Consider the following 14,762-nt stretch of genomic DNA (forward strand, 5'->3'; position numbering starts at 1 on the left):
TATAGCACTATACAAATTACAATAGTTTCACAAGAAGACACAGCACGAATATACAACAGTCTCCCAAAACACAAACCCGTAGTTCATACGCAAGACACAACATCAACAGAATGGCGTCCTTAAATGACTGGCTGTTAACAAGACGTAAACATATAGTACTAGTGAAGCCCATAAACGATACTCATTTACTTACTTTAACAATAATTGGCGTTTAATCGTGTATATATATGTCTTATTAACACAAAAAAAAAATAAGAAATAATTTATTTTGCTTTTGTGGATGCGCACAGAGTGCCACGTTTTTTAATTACTTATTTAATTTTAAATAATATTTTTGTCTTGAAGTAAAATTATCAGCTCAAACTTTTCATTTGTGGCAATAGTGTAAAGTAAGTAACTTATAACCGAAGAAAATACTTATTCGTCTTGTCCTGTTTTTGATAGAAAAAAACTACCATTTGTCAGCGGTGGAGCATCTTTAAGCAACCTAATGTTATAGTCTTGTTGGACACCAAACGAATATACTGGAATAGATCAACTCGGAAGTAAGTAAGAAGATATAGAATGTAACACTACTAGACATTCAAAGAAAAATTTTTATCATAAAATTAAGCACAAAAACTTCAAATGTCAGTGTAGCAAAACTATTATGTTGATAATAACAATAATAATATGTTAGATTTCTGTGATTGTTATAAAAATCTAGTTAGATAAAATGGCGACTTATCATGGAATACCTCATTAGACTGACAGACAAATGAATAGCTTTATATATATTTACATTTATTTTGGCTGTAAAACCGCGTTCCACCTATCGATAATGATTATATACAATGTACCTCTGTGTAAAATGTCTCCCATTTTGTAACGTTGTAACACGTCTACGTATATTATGACACAGTTTTTTGGACAAATCCTCACAATAATGGAGTCTTTGTTAAAGTTCTAAATCTAGCAGAATTACTTTCAATAATTGTTACAAAAAGCACGCATTTGACTCTCATTTATAAACACGAGTAATATTGTTGGAAGTGAATTACGAGTCGTACATCTATACGTATAAGGGTCCCGATTGATTACACGTGTCTAATAAACAAGTTAAGAATCCCGACCATGAAGATGAAGATCCTGGTGAGGTTCGGCATTGATCCCGCATTAGACAGTACATCCATAATCTGGTATTACAATCTATATCATAAAAGGCCATCATAGAAATACAGTCGACTTGATTTCTGTCTACGGACCGTCGCAGAAAACCATTGTGGATTGAATTAGCCAGGGATATCGCTGCTTCTGTCGCGTTTGCCTTGGTAACATTTGGTTCAGCGTTCAGGTCAATTTCGCTTCTTGGATGATGTCAATTTGGAACTCTGATTTAGGCGACGCCGAAAATGATCGCGTCTGCTTGGTGCTAGCGTTAAGTGAACCGCTGTAACCAAAACACGTGATTCCCTTGTCGTCCCTTTCTCCTTGTCCGCAATTCAATCAACTATTTTACCGGCAAATATGTCATGGTTAATATTAATAGCACATTTCGTTTTCACGAAGATGCGCATCATAGTAATATATTTATGTAACATATTACGGCCACACTGTAACGTGGTATCCCAGAAACTGTTCATGGTTTCCACAAACGAGTCTATAAACGCGCCTTTGATTGTCATGAACAAAAGATATTGGTCCGTCACGCTTAGCGAGCAGAATGACCCTCCCGAAGCTGGACCAGTGTAACAACTTGCATGAGATGCAAAGACTATATTCTTGATATCAGAACAACCGGGTTCCATTCAGTTACGAAACATTTCCTGACACCATCAATCTAAATCTGCCCATTTCTAGAAAACGACTGGTAATGGTCGGAATACAGTTCACAGAATTTTTCAGCGTATGTGATGGCACGGATATCGCTGCTCCAAACAGTCGTGGTACCAGGAACAAGTTTTACCATCGGGGCTGAAACACCAGAGCGGTAATGTTGTTCATGGTGTTAAGGTGGTCGTGGATGTCTGTGTTTTGTTAGGATCACAAGCACAGGTACTATTCACTTCTGGACCATCGCAATTATCAGACGATTCGCCCATACATTGATAATAGCAGTAAGATCTAGTGATGTCTTCGCAATGATGCTTTTGTCCGAAATTTTTAGATTTGGCTCTGATGTAATTGTCAGTCAATCATGTCGCCCATTGGGGAACATTATTGTACCTTGAAAATGCTACGCATTCGTAAGATCCTTAAGGTCCATTATATCTGTTACATGCTATAGTGAAACAAATACCTAACAGGTTGATCAAAGCTAGACCAGTCGCCATGTTCTCACTTCTAACAGAGTGACTAGTGTCTTAGAAGTGTAACAGCCGAGTGACAAAACAGAAAATCTCCTTTTTCTCCAATACTTCACAGGGATATCCCGTGGTTGCTAGGGAAAATAAAGTAACTCTGTCTTACACAGGGGTGTGTGAGATAGCTCATAGCTAGACACTGATGACATCAATTTTGACTCATAACGACGTTTCTGCATAATGGCGCAAAGAAACAACTGGAAGCAAACAGGAATTTCGTTTTTTCTACTAAGTATGGGAGAAAAAGAATTAGACATGGGTCTGCGAAGTGGACATGGGGATCTCAACCCTCGTGAAAGGTTTTGGAGTCAAAATCTTTCACTCGGGTTGAGATATCCCTGACCACTTAACAGACCAATGTAAGATTCTATTAATCTTTAATGTAACCATGATATAAGTGTTGAACGGAGTGTAATATCCATTGTAATGTTGCAGGTCCGAACCAGTTTTAATAGTACGTACATCGCTGTGTATATCCGTACACACTAAGTATTGCTACTAATTTTAGCGGTAGATGAACGGAACACCTATATATATTGCAAATATTTGAACCATTATGAGCATATTAAGTGTTTTCAAGCATTATTTCATTTATATAAATTTTCTAAGAGACATTCATAAGTTGTATGTTCTGTTGTTGAGGGAACGCTGTTTAATTTAGCATGGTCTGTCTAGTACAGCAATCACTTCATCAAATGAAGACGAATAACGAATGTAGATGTTTTAACCCATTAATATAGTAATGTTAGCTTCTACAGATATCTAAGGATGTATAAAAGCATGTAAGACATTTATAACGTATGTTAGTAGATCACGTGACAGACTACTGGGTTCTTATTGGATACACACATGGGTAATATTTGCCCTCTCAACCACACCATTGTAAATGGATATGGTCAGGAAAGTTATGAAAAGGACCGATGAAATGGGCGTTTTATACGATGTATTGTTTATTAATGAAACCTTTACTATACGGTGGATTGAGATTTCATAGAACGGGGAATTGCTCTGTAAGATCTCATAAACTTGAATGCTTCCCACCAAAGCAACCTATGTAACAAATAGTGACAATAGAAAAAAAATCGTTAAATTTGTACTAATCAATTTGTAGTAAAAATTATTAGTAAATATCATTATAAATAGGTATGAAATAAAGAATGAAGTATCTTTTATTAACAAAAATGATTGAAAAATTAAAAATATGTTCAATAGGTGGACACAATGAAACATCGTTTTAGGTCCTTTATGCATTTTTTCAAAAATACAAAATAGATTAAAATCTCATATAAAGTAGTTACTATGTATGTACCCAGACCTCTAACACTGCAAAATTTGAAAAAAAAAATCGGAACGTGAGCAGATTTTGCAACCCGACATTTGAAGTAAAAGCTGTTCAAATCTTAAGCTCTTCTGCAGCCTATTATGTGGATAGTATTTCAACGTATACCAGTATAAATGATATAACATGTTTTTCCCTACTAGATGTGAATGTAACACTATTGAAATCTCAACAACATCACAGACACATAAATCTAATTTGTAAAAGTCACCGTTTTGTCAGATGAAAAAATAAGAGATTACGGAAAATAAATTTAATAACTAAAAAGTGTTTCTTTGCACTATCCTACAAGAATTTTATCACGTTCAGATCTGGACTGCATTTAATCCACACTGAATTGCTTGATCTGATGAACAAACTACAGATAACGATGTGCATTATTGTTTGAGATAGCTTGTAGTATTTTCAGTGTTTTAGTGTGTGTCATTGTTTATCAACTTTGGGGCTAAAATAATTTCAAGGGGTCATTTTCGCGGCAATGAGTTTTGTTAGCTTTGCTAATCTTTCGATTGTTTCAAGCGATTTAATATCGCGAATTTTAAGTAATGTGATTTTAATGGAGATGTACCTTTAGTATTTTTGCAGCAATTTATTTTCACTATTTTCTTCTTGCCCACGAAATACCACGAAATTAAGTCCACAATATAGAATGCTTGGCATCTCATCTTACAATCAACAGTCGGCATGGCTAAAAACATATTTTTAAAATCAATCTGATTAAAATACATATCCTTATTATCACTACGTCTGATAAGATGATCTGACAACATACCAGTAGGGGTTACCTTCTGGTGACCTTTGGAAATAGCCAATCAAATTTCTGCCGCCAAAATCTTGACTGGGGACGAAATACATACGTAGTATGTAGTTTGAAAAAAAACTATCTGAATTATTTTAGTGTATGTAGCCATCTCCTCTAAAAAATACAACAATTTTTTATCTCATAGCAATCTGTATTTTAATCATAAAACATTACACATGATGAAAAAGAACAATGTTCTGTTTTTGAATGTATTTTTATTCATATCACAGAACTGTTTGTTGGTCCGTCCCGTATACAATTTCCAATGAGCCCTTTTATCTTTTATATACACAGACAAAATATAAAACACAAGCAATAAAATGATATATTGGAGTACTCTTTGGTGACACGTGACTAGCGTGTCAGACGGAAACAAACAACAGTATAAAAAGCACTGTTCTACTGTTTTATCTACTGTAATCTTTTTTATCTCACAAAAAAAACTTTTTTTTTCAAACAAAGGGAATATTCACTAACATAGCAAATATTATAAACCGAAGTTTCAACAGGTTCTCTCAACAGAAGCTGTACTCACAGGTAGCTTTCACCTGCTATCCAGCAGGCTTCTTCAGCCCTAATGACAGGGGACAGACTTAGTGGTGTTCCGAAATACCGCCGATGTATGGTATGGTAATGTGTCCCTTGGCTGGTTGGCGCTGGTGTGACCGTTCAGTAGTCTTGTTCCTGCTACCGGGGAGGTCCCAAGCCCACTTACTGTAGCCCGAAACACTGAGAACTTTCTTCAGGTGATCTTCTTCCTGCGTTTTGGCCTGATGGGTAGAGCGTATGGAGATGGCTCTATGGGTCAGAGTTCTTACAACAACCAGTTGATGACTGTCGAATTGGAGATATTGGTCATTGTTTGTGAGTTTAAGGTACACACTGAACACAAGGGATCCATCATCACGAAGCCGAATGTAGGTGACTTGTACTGGGATAGAGTTGTCTTTCATCCTCTCGATGGTTAACTTAATGGCTGGATGACAGTTGTTAAGATGGTCAGTAAAATCGTCTACCACATTGCTATGTATGATGTGCAAGATATCATCCACGTATCTCCCACAATACAACTGTATCTTGGGCTGTCCCGGAAGGTCCTCAGAGCCAATTCCTCGAATTGTTCCATGAAGAGGTTGGCTAAAATAGGGCTGTCTGGGAGCCCATCGCCACACCTTCGGTTTGTTGGTAAAATTTACCATCAATTACGAAGTAAATGATACTTAGGCAAACTTCTAGGAGGTCCGTGATCTGTTGGGGGATAGTATCGTTCGTTCGGCGAGTGTCTGATACATCTCGAGTCTCTGTCGGATGATAGTACGCTCTCCTGTATTGGTACACTGTTGAACAGGGCAGTCACATCGTATGACACTAAACACTCATATGGTTCAGGTTATACTGTGATAGTGTTTTCACCAGTTCAGTACTGTTCTTGATGTGGTGAGCTGTACGGCCTCACAGTGGAAATAGGATTTTGGCCAGGAACCTAGCTGTGTTATAAGTGATAAAGCCTCTAAACGCTACAATGAGTCTGAGAGGAACAGCTTCCTTATGTACCTTAGGGAGACCATAGAACTTAGGGACGTCTGTGGTTGTAGGATTAAGTTCCTTAACTTGTCAATAGTCAGAAGTCGTTGGTCCTTAAGAGACCTAAGAAGCTGTACTAGTTTGGTGTTATCTTTATTTCTAGCTGTAAGAATATCCTATCTCAAGGATCCGTTCTTGGCCCACTACTGTTTGTAATATTTGTGAACGATCTACCAATTATAGTAAGCTCAGATGTATATTTATTTGCTGATGACACAAAAATACTTAAAATAATAACAAATAGAGAAGACGAAATTTACATTAAATCAGGATCTGAACACTATGAGTACCTGGAGCGACACATGGCTTTTAAAGATGCAACCTGAGAAATGCACATTGGTCGTAAACATAAAACTGCTGAAGGGCGAATAGCATCATATAAATTACTATGAAACACTATGGTGAAATATGACAAGGAAAAAGATAATTGCGTAATTTTAAATACAGAACTTTGTTTCGAAAACAATATGAGCGAGAAAGTTGATAAGGTAATACAATTTTCGGACTTTTGAGAAGAACAAAAAGATTTATGAACTATATAACTTTCAATTTGATGTACAAAACTTTAGTACGGTCACAGCTAGATTGTACGCTAGCTCTGTGTGGTCTCCGTGGAAGGAAAAGACGTCGATTGATTGAAGGCAGTGCAACGAAGAGCAACCAAAAGTTTACCAGGAACGAGTCATCTACCGTAATCAGAGCGGCTCAGGAAAACTACCTTTTAAAAATAGCATACAGAAGGCTTCGCGGGAATATTATTGAACTTAACAAAACTTCAGTGTCATATATTATAAAGACTCCTGCGAGTTTATCAAGTTATGGAAAGAAGTGGCCGAACGGCACAGCAGTAGAGGAAACTCAAAAATGATAATTCCACAACCACCCAGGACCACACTGAGAAGCAAACCCTTCGCTAAGAGAACTGTTAGAATATGGAATAGTCTTCCTGAAGATGTTAGATCGGATAAATATAAACATTTTTAAGATAATATGATGAAATATGGAAAAACCAAGTCATTTTATACAATTATAAGGCAACCATAAGTGGAAATAAACTTTATATACAATGTAGATTAATAATATGAGTCCGGTGTAGAGAAACTTGTCAGTTCCTGTACTGGAAATCAACTATAACTATCTGGCCTGGCTAGGTTTTTTTCCTGTTTTTTGTGCCAAAAATTGCACGCACGCACGCACGCACGCACGCACGCACGCACACGCACGCACACCACCACCACACACACACACACACACACACACACACACACACACACACACACACACACACAACGTATTACATAAATGCAAGGTTTCATTGAATAACCTTTGTTGTAAATTGGAGTTGATAATAAAAATAAACCGGAACAAAGCACACTACACGCCGACGCTATCATGACGTTATCAGAAAAATCAATTGAATCGTTCGTTTAAGTGTATTTTATTAGGTCATCAGGATGACCTATTGTCATCGTGTTTTGTCCGTCGTCGTGCGCCTTCAGCCGTCCGCCGTCCGCCGTGCGCCGTGCGTCGTGCGTAAGACTATTTATACAAAAGCCTACTCCTCCTTCATCCTTCGATGGATTTCATCCATATTTGGTTTGAAACATCATTTTGGAAGGACAATCATATTTTATATAAATGAGCCTGGTCCGACCCCTTGGGGCTGAGGGATGGGGCCCCAAAAGGGCAAATATTCTTAATTTTAGCTTTAAAATCCTACTCCTCCTTCATCCTTGGATGGATTTCATCCATATTTGGTGTAAAACATCATTTAGGAAGGACAATCATATTTTATATAAATGAGCCTGGTCCGACCCCTTGGGGCTGAGGGATGGGGCCCCAAAAGGGCAAATATTCTTAATTTTAGCTTTAAAATCCTACTCCTCCTTCATCCTTGGATGGATTTCATCCATATTTGGTGTAAAACATCATTTAGGAAGGACAATCATATTTTATATAAATGAGTCTGGTCCTACCCCTAGGGGCTGAGGGGTGGGCCCCAAAAGGGCAAATTTTCTTAATTTTAGCTGGCCCACTTCTTGTTTTCAGGTTTCGGTCTCCGATCTCAATGAAAATTGGTCTATAGGAGTTATAATTGATGCCGAACAAAATTCAAACATTTTCGTAAAGATTTTGGTATTCCAAGATGGCCGCTGGCCCACTTTCTGTTTTAAGGTTTCAGTCTCTGATCTCAATGAAAATTGGTCTATAGGGGTTATAATTGATGCCGAACAACTTGAACATTTTCGTAAATATTTTGGTATTCCAAGATGGCCGCTGGCCCACTTCCTGTGTTCGGGTTCAGTCTAGGATCTCAATGAAAATTGGTCTATAGGGGTTTTAATTAATGCCGAATAACATGCAAACATTTTCGTAAATATTTTGGTATTCCAAGATGGCCGCTGGCCCACTTCCTGTGTTCGATTCAGTCTCCGATATCTCAATGAAAATTGGTCTATATGGGTTTTAATTGATTCAGAAGGGGGAACTTTAGATGAGGACAATCATATTTTATAAAGGACCGAGCTAAGACCCATGGGGATAGTACGGCGGAGGTCCAAAATGGGAGCTTTGCTGAAATTTGGCTTTAAAATCTGACTCCTTATATTAATCCTTGAATGGGTTACAACCATACCGTATATGGATGAAGGGCTACCAAGTTTGTTCAACAAATGACATTTACCTATTTCAGAAACTTACACATTCAACTAAGGAGTTCCTTGTATTGTTTATATTAATTGTTAACCACTACTATATACTGTGACTTTGTTGTTTTGTGCCATGAGTCAGATGACCGTTAAGGCAAATGGGCCTCTTGTTTTATCAAGTAGCCTGAAAAATGAATTAAAAGCATTGATGTCACTATTTCTTAACTTCATCGAGATATGAAATAAATTTTGTTTTCAAACTTTTGTAAGAATCCGCGTACTAATTCCTGCTTTATAGTACTGACTCACTGAACATTACCTCCGGATACGCCCTGTAGGAAACCCCCGACAACAACTTTGAAGTAACAAATATTGAACACTCTCTGCAAATCCCGAATTGCTCAACGTCAATAGTAGTTGGGATTCATACAGCTACATCTTGTAGATCTGTTCTCTTGATGGTAAAATCGCTATCATGTAAGATTTTGGCGAGTACCTGTCCCTCGGAAACCTTTACACATAACATGTTTAAAAGTAAATCATCACCAAAACGTTACGATCTAACCATTATCTCTACCTCAGGAAATTATTATCGCAAAACTTGTTCCATTAACACAAAGAGGTGAAATTTGAATAAAGTCTATTTGTTGCATTTATCTACCTTTCTCGTGGGAAATTCAAAATGTCTGCTGAGACTGTGTCTTATTTGGTTATCATATTTAACAACAACGATTCGTGTATTGCGGAATTTTTATTCTTCCCATAAAATACATATTATACACACATGCAGTTACATCTTACAATGCAGAAAAATCTGATTGAGCAAGTTTTAATCATAAAAATTACCAAATTGATAATATATATTGTACATATATATTTATATATACTACTAAGATATACCTGATAAAAATCCCAAATTAGCTGCCTTCTTTCAGATGTAAAGGATATAAACACCTAATAATATACAATTGTGCTATATTTATCGACTTTACTATTTAGCAAAAGTGTTTTGTAAAAAGAGTATTTGGGGGCAGTATATGTAGTATATAGTTCAGTATAAGTCCTATATCTTTAACTTTTTACACGCAGGTTTTGTATGTAATCCACATCATAATAAAAATATGCATTGTAAAAGAGAACGCGAACTAAAGTAACAAGTGTATGTGAATACATGTGAATATAGTTTCAATGCTGAAATGATCGTAAACAAATAATATATCCGAAAATATCTGTATTTACGGTAAGATAAAGTTAGTTTCCAACAGAATTATTTCATTTGTAAGCTGTTAGTGTCATTTTCCCTCTTGAGAGTATATGTTTAAACGTTATTATCTTGTATGAAATCCGCATTAACAAATACCATACCAGACATTACTTTTAAACAAAAAGACACCTTTGCCACCAATTAAACAACAAACTTTAACATATATACAAAATGTAGCATATACTCCCTTTGAAACCAGTATAAAATAAAGTGATAAGTAATAAATTATGTGATTGAGTGAAATGATATCTCTATACAGATTCTCCGGGAATTGTTACTATTATTAGTATCGAGCTGATTTGTTGTAAAGCGTTTCAAGGTCAAATCTTTCATGGCAACTTTCTGTCTGTTCTTGTAGAGACGCTGGCCTCTTACTGGACTATACGTGCCCCAAACCCTTCGCACGGCCAGTTTGAACTTAGTAGAGGTCAAGCTATATATGACCGGGTTACCTGCACTATTGAGGTAAAACATAGCCCTTGTAAAAGCTAGAAGGTTGAAAAAGCCCTCTATTCCCAGTGATTCCACGTTCTGTGGGGGACTATAAACGACCCACAACGTTACTATTCTTAATGGAAACATCGATAAAAAAAATAGCACTACTATGGCAACCAACATCCGCACCACCTGGTGGCGAGTTCTCTGATTATATATAGAACTTGGGTTTTTCCGTGATAAGATTGACGCTGAGTCGTATATCAAGCAGCGAATTATTTTAGCGTACATGAAAACAAGAATAAAGAAAGGTAATATAAAGAAAACGGAAAACATAGACAGGAGGTAGCCATGATGCCAGGTTTCCTCGATCTTGGTGCGGCACACCTGGCACGGCGTTCCGTCGTAGAAACGTGTGTCCTCTATAGATGTCATAAAAACAAACGGCATTGAAGTCACAAAGGACAACATCCAAATCACCCCAGTCACTTTGACAACCACACTAGCCGTGAATTTGAGCGATCTTCGAAGAGGGAAGCAAATGGCGTTAAAACGCTCCGTTGTTATGGCGAGGATAGTAAGAACAGAGGCATGCACCACAGCGTTTTCCAACAGTGGGATGGCTTTACCTGCAACGAGAGAAACACGAGAACTTGTAAAACAAAAGGTAGATCAACCAGATAGGGCATGTTGATATAAAGCATTATGTATACCTTATATTTTCTTAGTATATTAACATTTCAATTTTTGATGTTTTGTGCTGCGTCTTGTACACTCTAATAGATCATATTTATTTCCCAATACACTTGTACACTCTAATAGATCATATTTATTTCCCAATACACATGAGATAAAAAAAAAAATATATCCTATATTGATCTCAATATGTACTTTAGCTTACGTACATGATTTATTATGTCTGACAAACCATAACCGTAAGATGCAGATAATTCCCAGCTATACGGGGATATCAATTTATATTATTTCGTAAAGGAAACAATAAGGCCATACACGTGTTATAATCTCTTATAATAACGCCATTAACGTATTTATTTCATAACGTCGCAACATATATGTATTTCCTCTCTGAAATGTCAATCCTATATTTTTGTTACATCCTCGCGGTAGCAGTTTTCCAGCTTCATTAAGAATAATGCTGGTATCTTCAATATCAAATAGCGTGTTCGTTGTTTATATAACAGTGTGATATAAGAATATGTAGCCGTTGATAATGGTGGCTGATATGTGCCATTTCGTTATATCGTTATTCTCCATCTAATTAGCGACTTCAATAATTTCGTTATTTTGTTCTGTTGCTGCTAAAAGACGATGTTTATCGGGGCGAAAAGACGATGATTATCGCTTTTATGAGGCGAAATAACGATTGAACTTCCTAATCATGTGACTTATGCAACTTCCTCCGTGTTCATGGATATTGGGATATGCACGGGACTTGATAAGTGACAAAGGGATATAGAAGGATTAGGTTACCTTAATGACATTTTGTTCACTTAGTGCCTCCTCATGATATCGTCATCCCATTATCGTTTTGATTAACACCTCGTGAAATACCCGTAGCAATTCTAGGATATGGTTAATATTATGGGATGGCTAAAGTGTTATGATAATAACTAGTGTTGTTGGATTGTCTGGTTATTCATAACGTCAAATCAACAGTTTAGGTAATTGTAGTATGACATTGTCATCAATGTATTGTTATGTCATTCGTCGTAAATATACGGGATTTTATTCATGTTTCATATTAAACTGCAAGACAAGATATCCAGTGATTTCGCCTATGTAATATTTTTGCCTGTCTGAGTCACTGATTTAAGTCCTATTTGACTACAAGTATTAACCTTCATCATTCCATTTGGTCACTCGAGGCAACGAAGAATTTAATGATAAACTACATTTAGTAGCTACATTTGGTAGCTTATCACTATTTTACTTTCAAAAGTCACACTACATATTCAATACCATCATTTCTTTACGTGGATTTTACATGAATGACCTCAGATATTGTGACATTCACGTTAAGAAATATTAACTGTGTGTCACAAAGAGACACAACAAGAACATGTCCATTATACCCTCAATAATGCATAAACTGAAAGCGTCCCTATAGATGACCTCAGATGTTAGGTTTAATCAACGAATAGTTTCAATTGCAATTGAAACCAATGTTATTGCAAAAAGCAAACGTATTTGGAATTAGGCCTATTTTAGTCATCTCCAAACCAGTAATCAGGAAGGACTTTATGAGTGTATTGTCTCAATGTTGACAGTCTTATGAGTGTATTGTCTCACTGTTGACAGTCTTATGAGTGTATTGTCTCACTGTTGACAGTCTTATGAGTGTATTGTCTCAATGTTCACAGTCTTATGAGTGTATTGTCTCCATGTTCACAGTCTTATGAGTGTATTGTCTCAATGTTGACAGTCTTATGAGTGTATTGTCTCACTGTTGACAGTCTTATGAGTGTATTGTCTCACTGTTGACAGTCTTATGAGTGTATTGTCTCACTGTTGACAGTCTTATGAGTGTATTGTCTCACTGTTGACAGTCTTATGAGTGTATTGTCTCACTGTTGACAGTCTTATGAGTGTATTGTCTCACTGTTGACAGTCTTATGAGTGTATTGTCTCACTGTTGACAGTCTTATGAGTGTATTGTCTCACTGTTGACAGTCTTACGAGTGTATTGCCTCACTGTTGACAGTCTTATGAGTGTATTGTCTCAATGTTAAAAGTCTTATGAGTGTATTGTCTCAATGTTAACAGTCTTATGAGTGTATTGTCTCACTGTTGACAGTCTTATGAGTGTATTGTCTCACTGTTGACAGTCTTATGAGTGTATTGTCTCACTGTTGACAGTCTTATGAGTGTATTGCCTCACTGTTGACAGTCTTATGAGTGTATTGTCTCACTGTTGACAGTCTTATGAGTGTATTGTCTCAATGTTAACAGTCTTATGAGTGTATTGTCTCACTGTTGACAGTCTTATGAGTGTATTGTCTCAATGTTCACAGTCTTATGAGTGTATTGTCTCAATGTTCACAGTCTTATGAGTGTATTGTCTCACTGTTGACAGTCTTATGAGTGTATTGTCTCAATGTTCACAGTCTTATGAGTGTATTGTCTCACTGTTGACAGTCTTATGAGTGTATTGTCTCAATGTTAACAGTCTTATGAGTGTATTGTCTCAATGTTAACAGTCTTATGAGTGTATTGTCTCAATGTTCACAGTCTTATGAGTGTATTGTCTCACTGTTGACAGTCTTATGAGTGTATTGTCTCACTGTTGACAGTCTTATGAGTGTATTGTCTCACTGTTGACAGTCTTATGAGTGTATTGTCTCAATGTTCACAGTCTTATGAGTGTATTGTCTCACTGTTGACAGTCTTATGAGTGTATTGTCTCAATGTTAACAGTCTTATGAGTGTATTGTCTCAATGTTCACAGTCTTATGAGTGTATTGTCTCAATGTTAACAGTCTTATGAGTGTATTGTCTCAATGTTGACAGTCTTATGAGTGTATTGTCTCACTGTTGACAGTCTTATGAGTGTATTGTCTCACTGTTGACAGTCTTATGAGTGTATTGTCTCACTGTTGACAGTCTTATGAGTGTATTGTCTCACTGTTGACAGTTAAATGTGTACTATACCAACCAAAGATTTTTTGTGGTTTAACATAACATAATGCTACACTACAAGTTTTCAAAAGTAAGACATCCACGGTCTTTAACAGTCTCTGGACATTAAATATTAGATATTAACTGCACACGATCGTTTTTAAAGTGTGTGAACCGTGAGCTGTCCTGTGATAAAGCGTCTTTTTGATTTATGAACTACACGTCATACTAAGAAATTTATAGAAACTTACATGGGCTTGTCAGGTGGACAGGATGTATATATCTCAACCCGAGGGTTGATAATCAAAATCTTTCGCGAGGATTGAGATATCCCTGTGCACCTGACATGCCCATGTTTGATTCTTTTTCTCCCATACTTTAATGAGAAATGGTGAAAATTCAGTTGAGACAGGAGAATCTCAAGCCGAGGGGTAAGATTCTTAAGTTGTCAAACACGTGTCCACTTTAGTCCATTTAACCTACCATTTTTGATTCTATTTATCTTGCCCTCACAAGACGTGAACAGGTTGTATGATATGTACTTCACGTAACACCGGAAAGTCCTCTTTTAATTTCCATTGTTAAAATACATCGTTATTTATTGAGTAAATATGATATACACTCCATTTGGTTGTGACTTCTCAGCCTATAATGGATACTATGATAGGTCTTTTGATTATAGTCGGAGCACATCCATTTGGATCAATGAAAG

At 36.6% G+C, this 14,762-nt stretch overlaps 2 protein-coding genes across 2 annotated transcripts in view; both read right to left on the reverse strand.

The window, feature by feature from the left end:
• Positions 1-5,076: 5,076 nt before the first annotated feature.
• On the reverse strand, positions 5,077-5,682 carry LOC138334504 (uncharacterized). Its single transcript, XM_069283163.1, has one exon. The coding sequence runs from the start codon at positions 5,680-5,682 to the stop codon at positions 5,077-5,079; it is 606 nt and encodes a 201-aa protein (XP_069139264.1).
• Positions 5,683-10,204: 4,522 nt separating this feature from the next.
• Positions 10,205-14,762, reverse strand: part of LOC138334505 (pyrokinin-1 receptor-like) — a 35,224-nt gene continuing 30,666 nt past the window's right edge. The window contains exons 2-3 of the mRNA XM_069283164.1: positions 10,860-11,043; positions 10,205-10,520 (exon numbers count right to left, since the gene is read on the reverse strand). Coding sequence (XP_069139265.1) covers positions 10,205-10,520; positions 10,860-11,043 — 500 coding nt within the window. The remainder of the gene's footprint in view (positions 10,521-10,859; positions 11,044-14,762) is intronic.

Source organism: Argopecten irradians, chromosome 11 (genome assembly GCF_041381155.1).
Source record: "Argopecten irradians isolate NY chromosome 11, Ai_NY, whole genome shotgun sequence".
Classification (NCBI taxonomy): Eukaryota; Metazoa; Mollusca; class Bivalvia; order Pectinida; family Pectinidae; genus Argopecten; species Argopecten irradians.

Excerpts from the sequence above, each read along its gene's own strand:
- LOC138334504 (XM_069283163.1), bottom strand. The coding sequence starts at position 5,682 with ATGGTAAATTTTACCAACAAACCGAAGGTGTGGCGATGGGCTCCCAGA.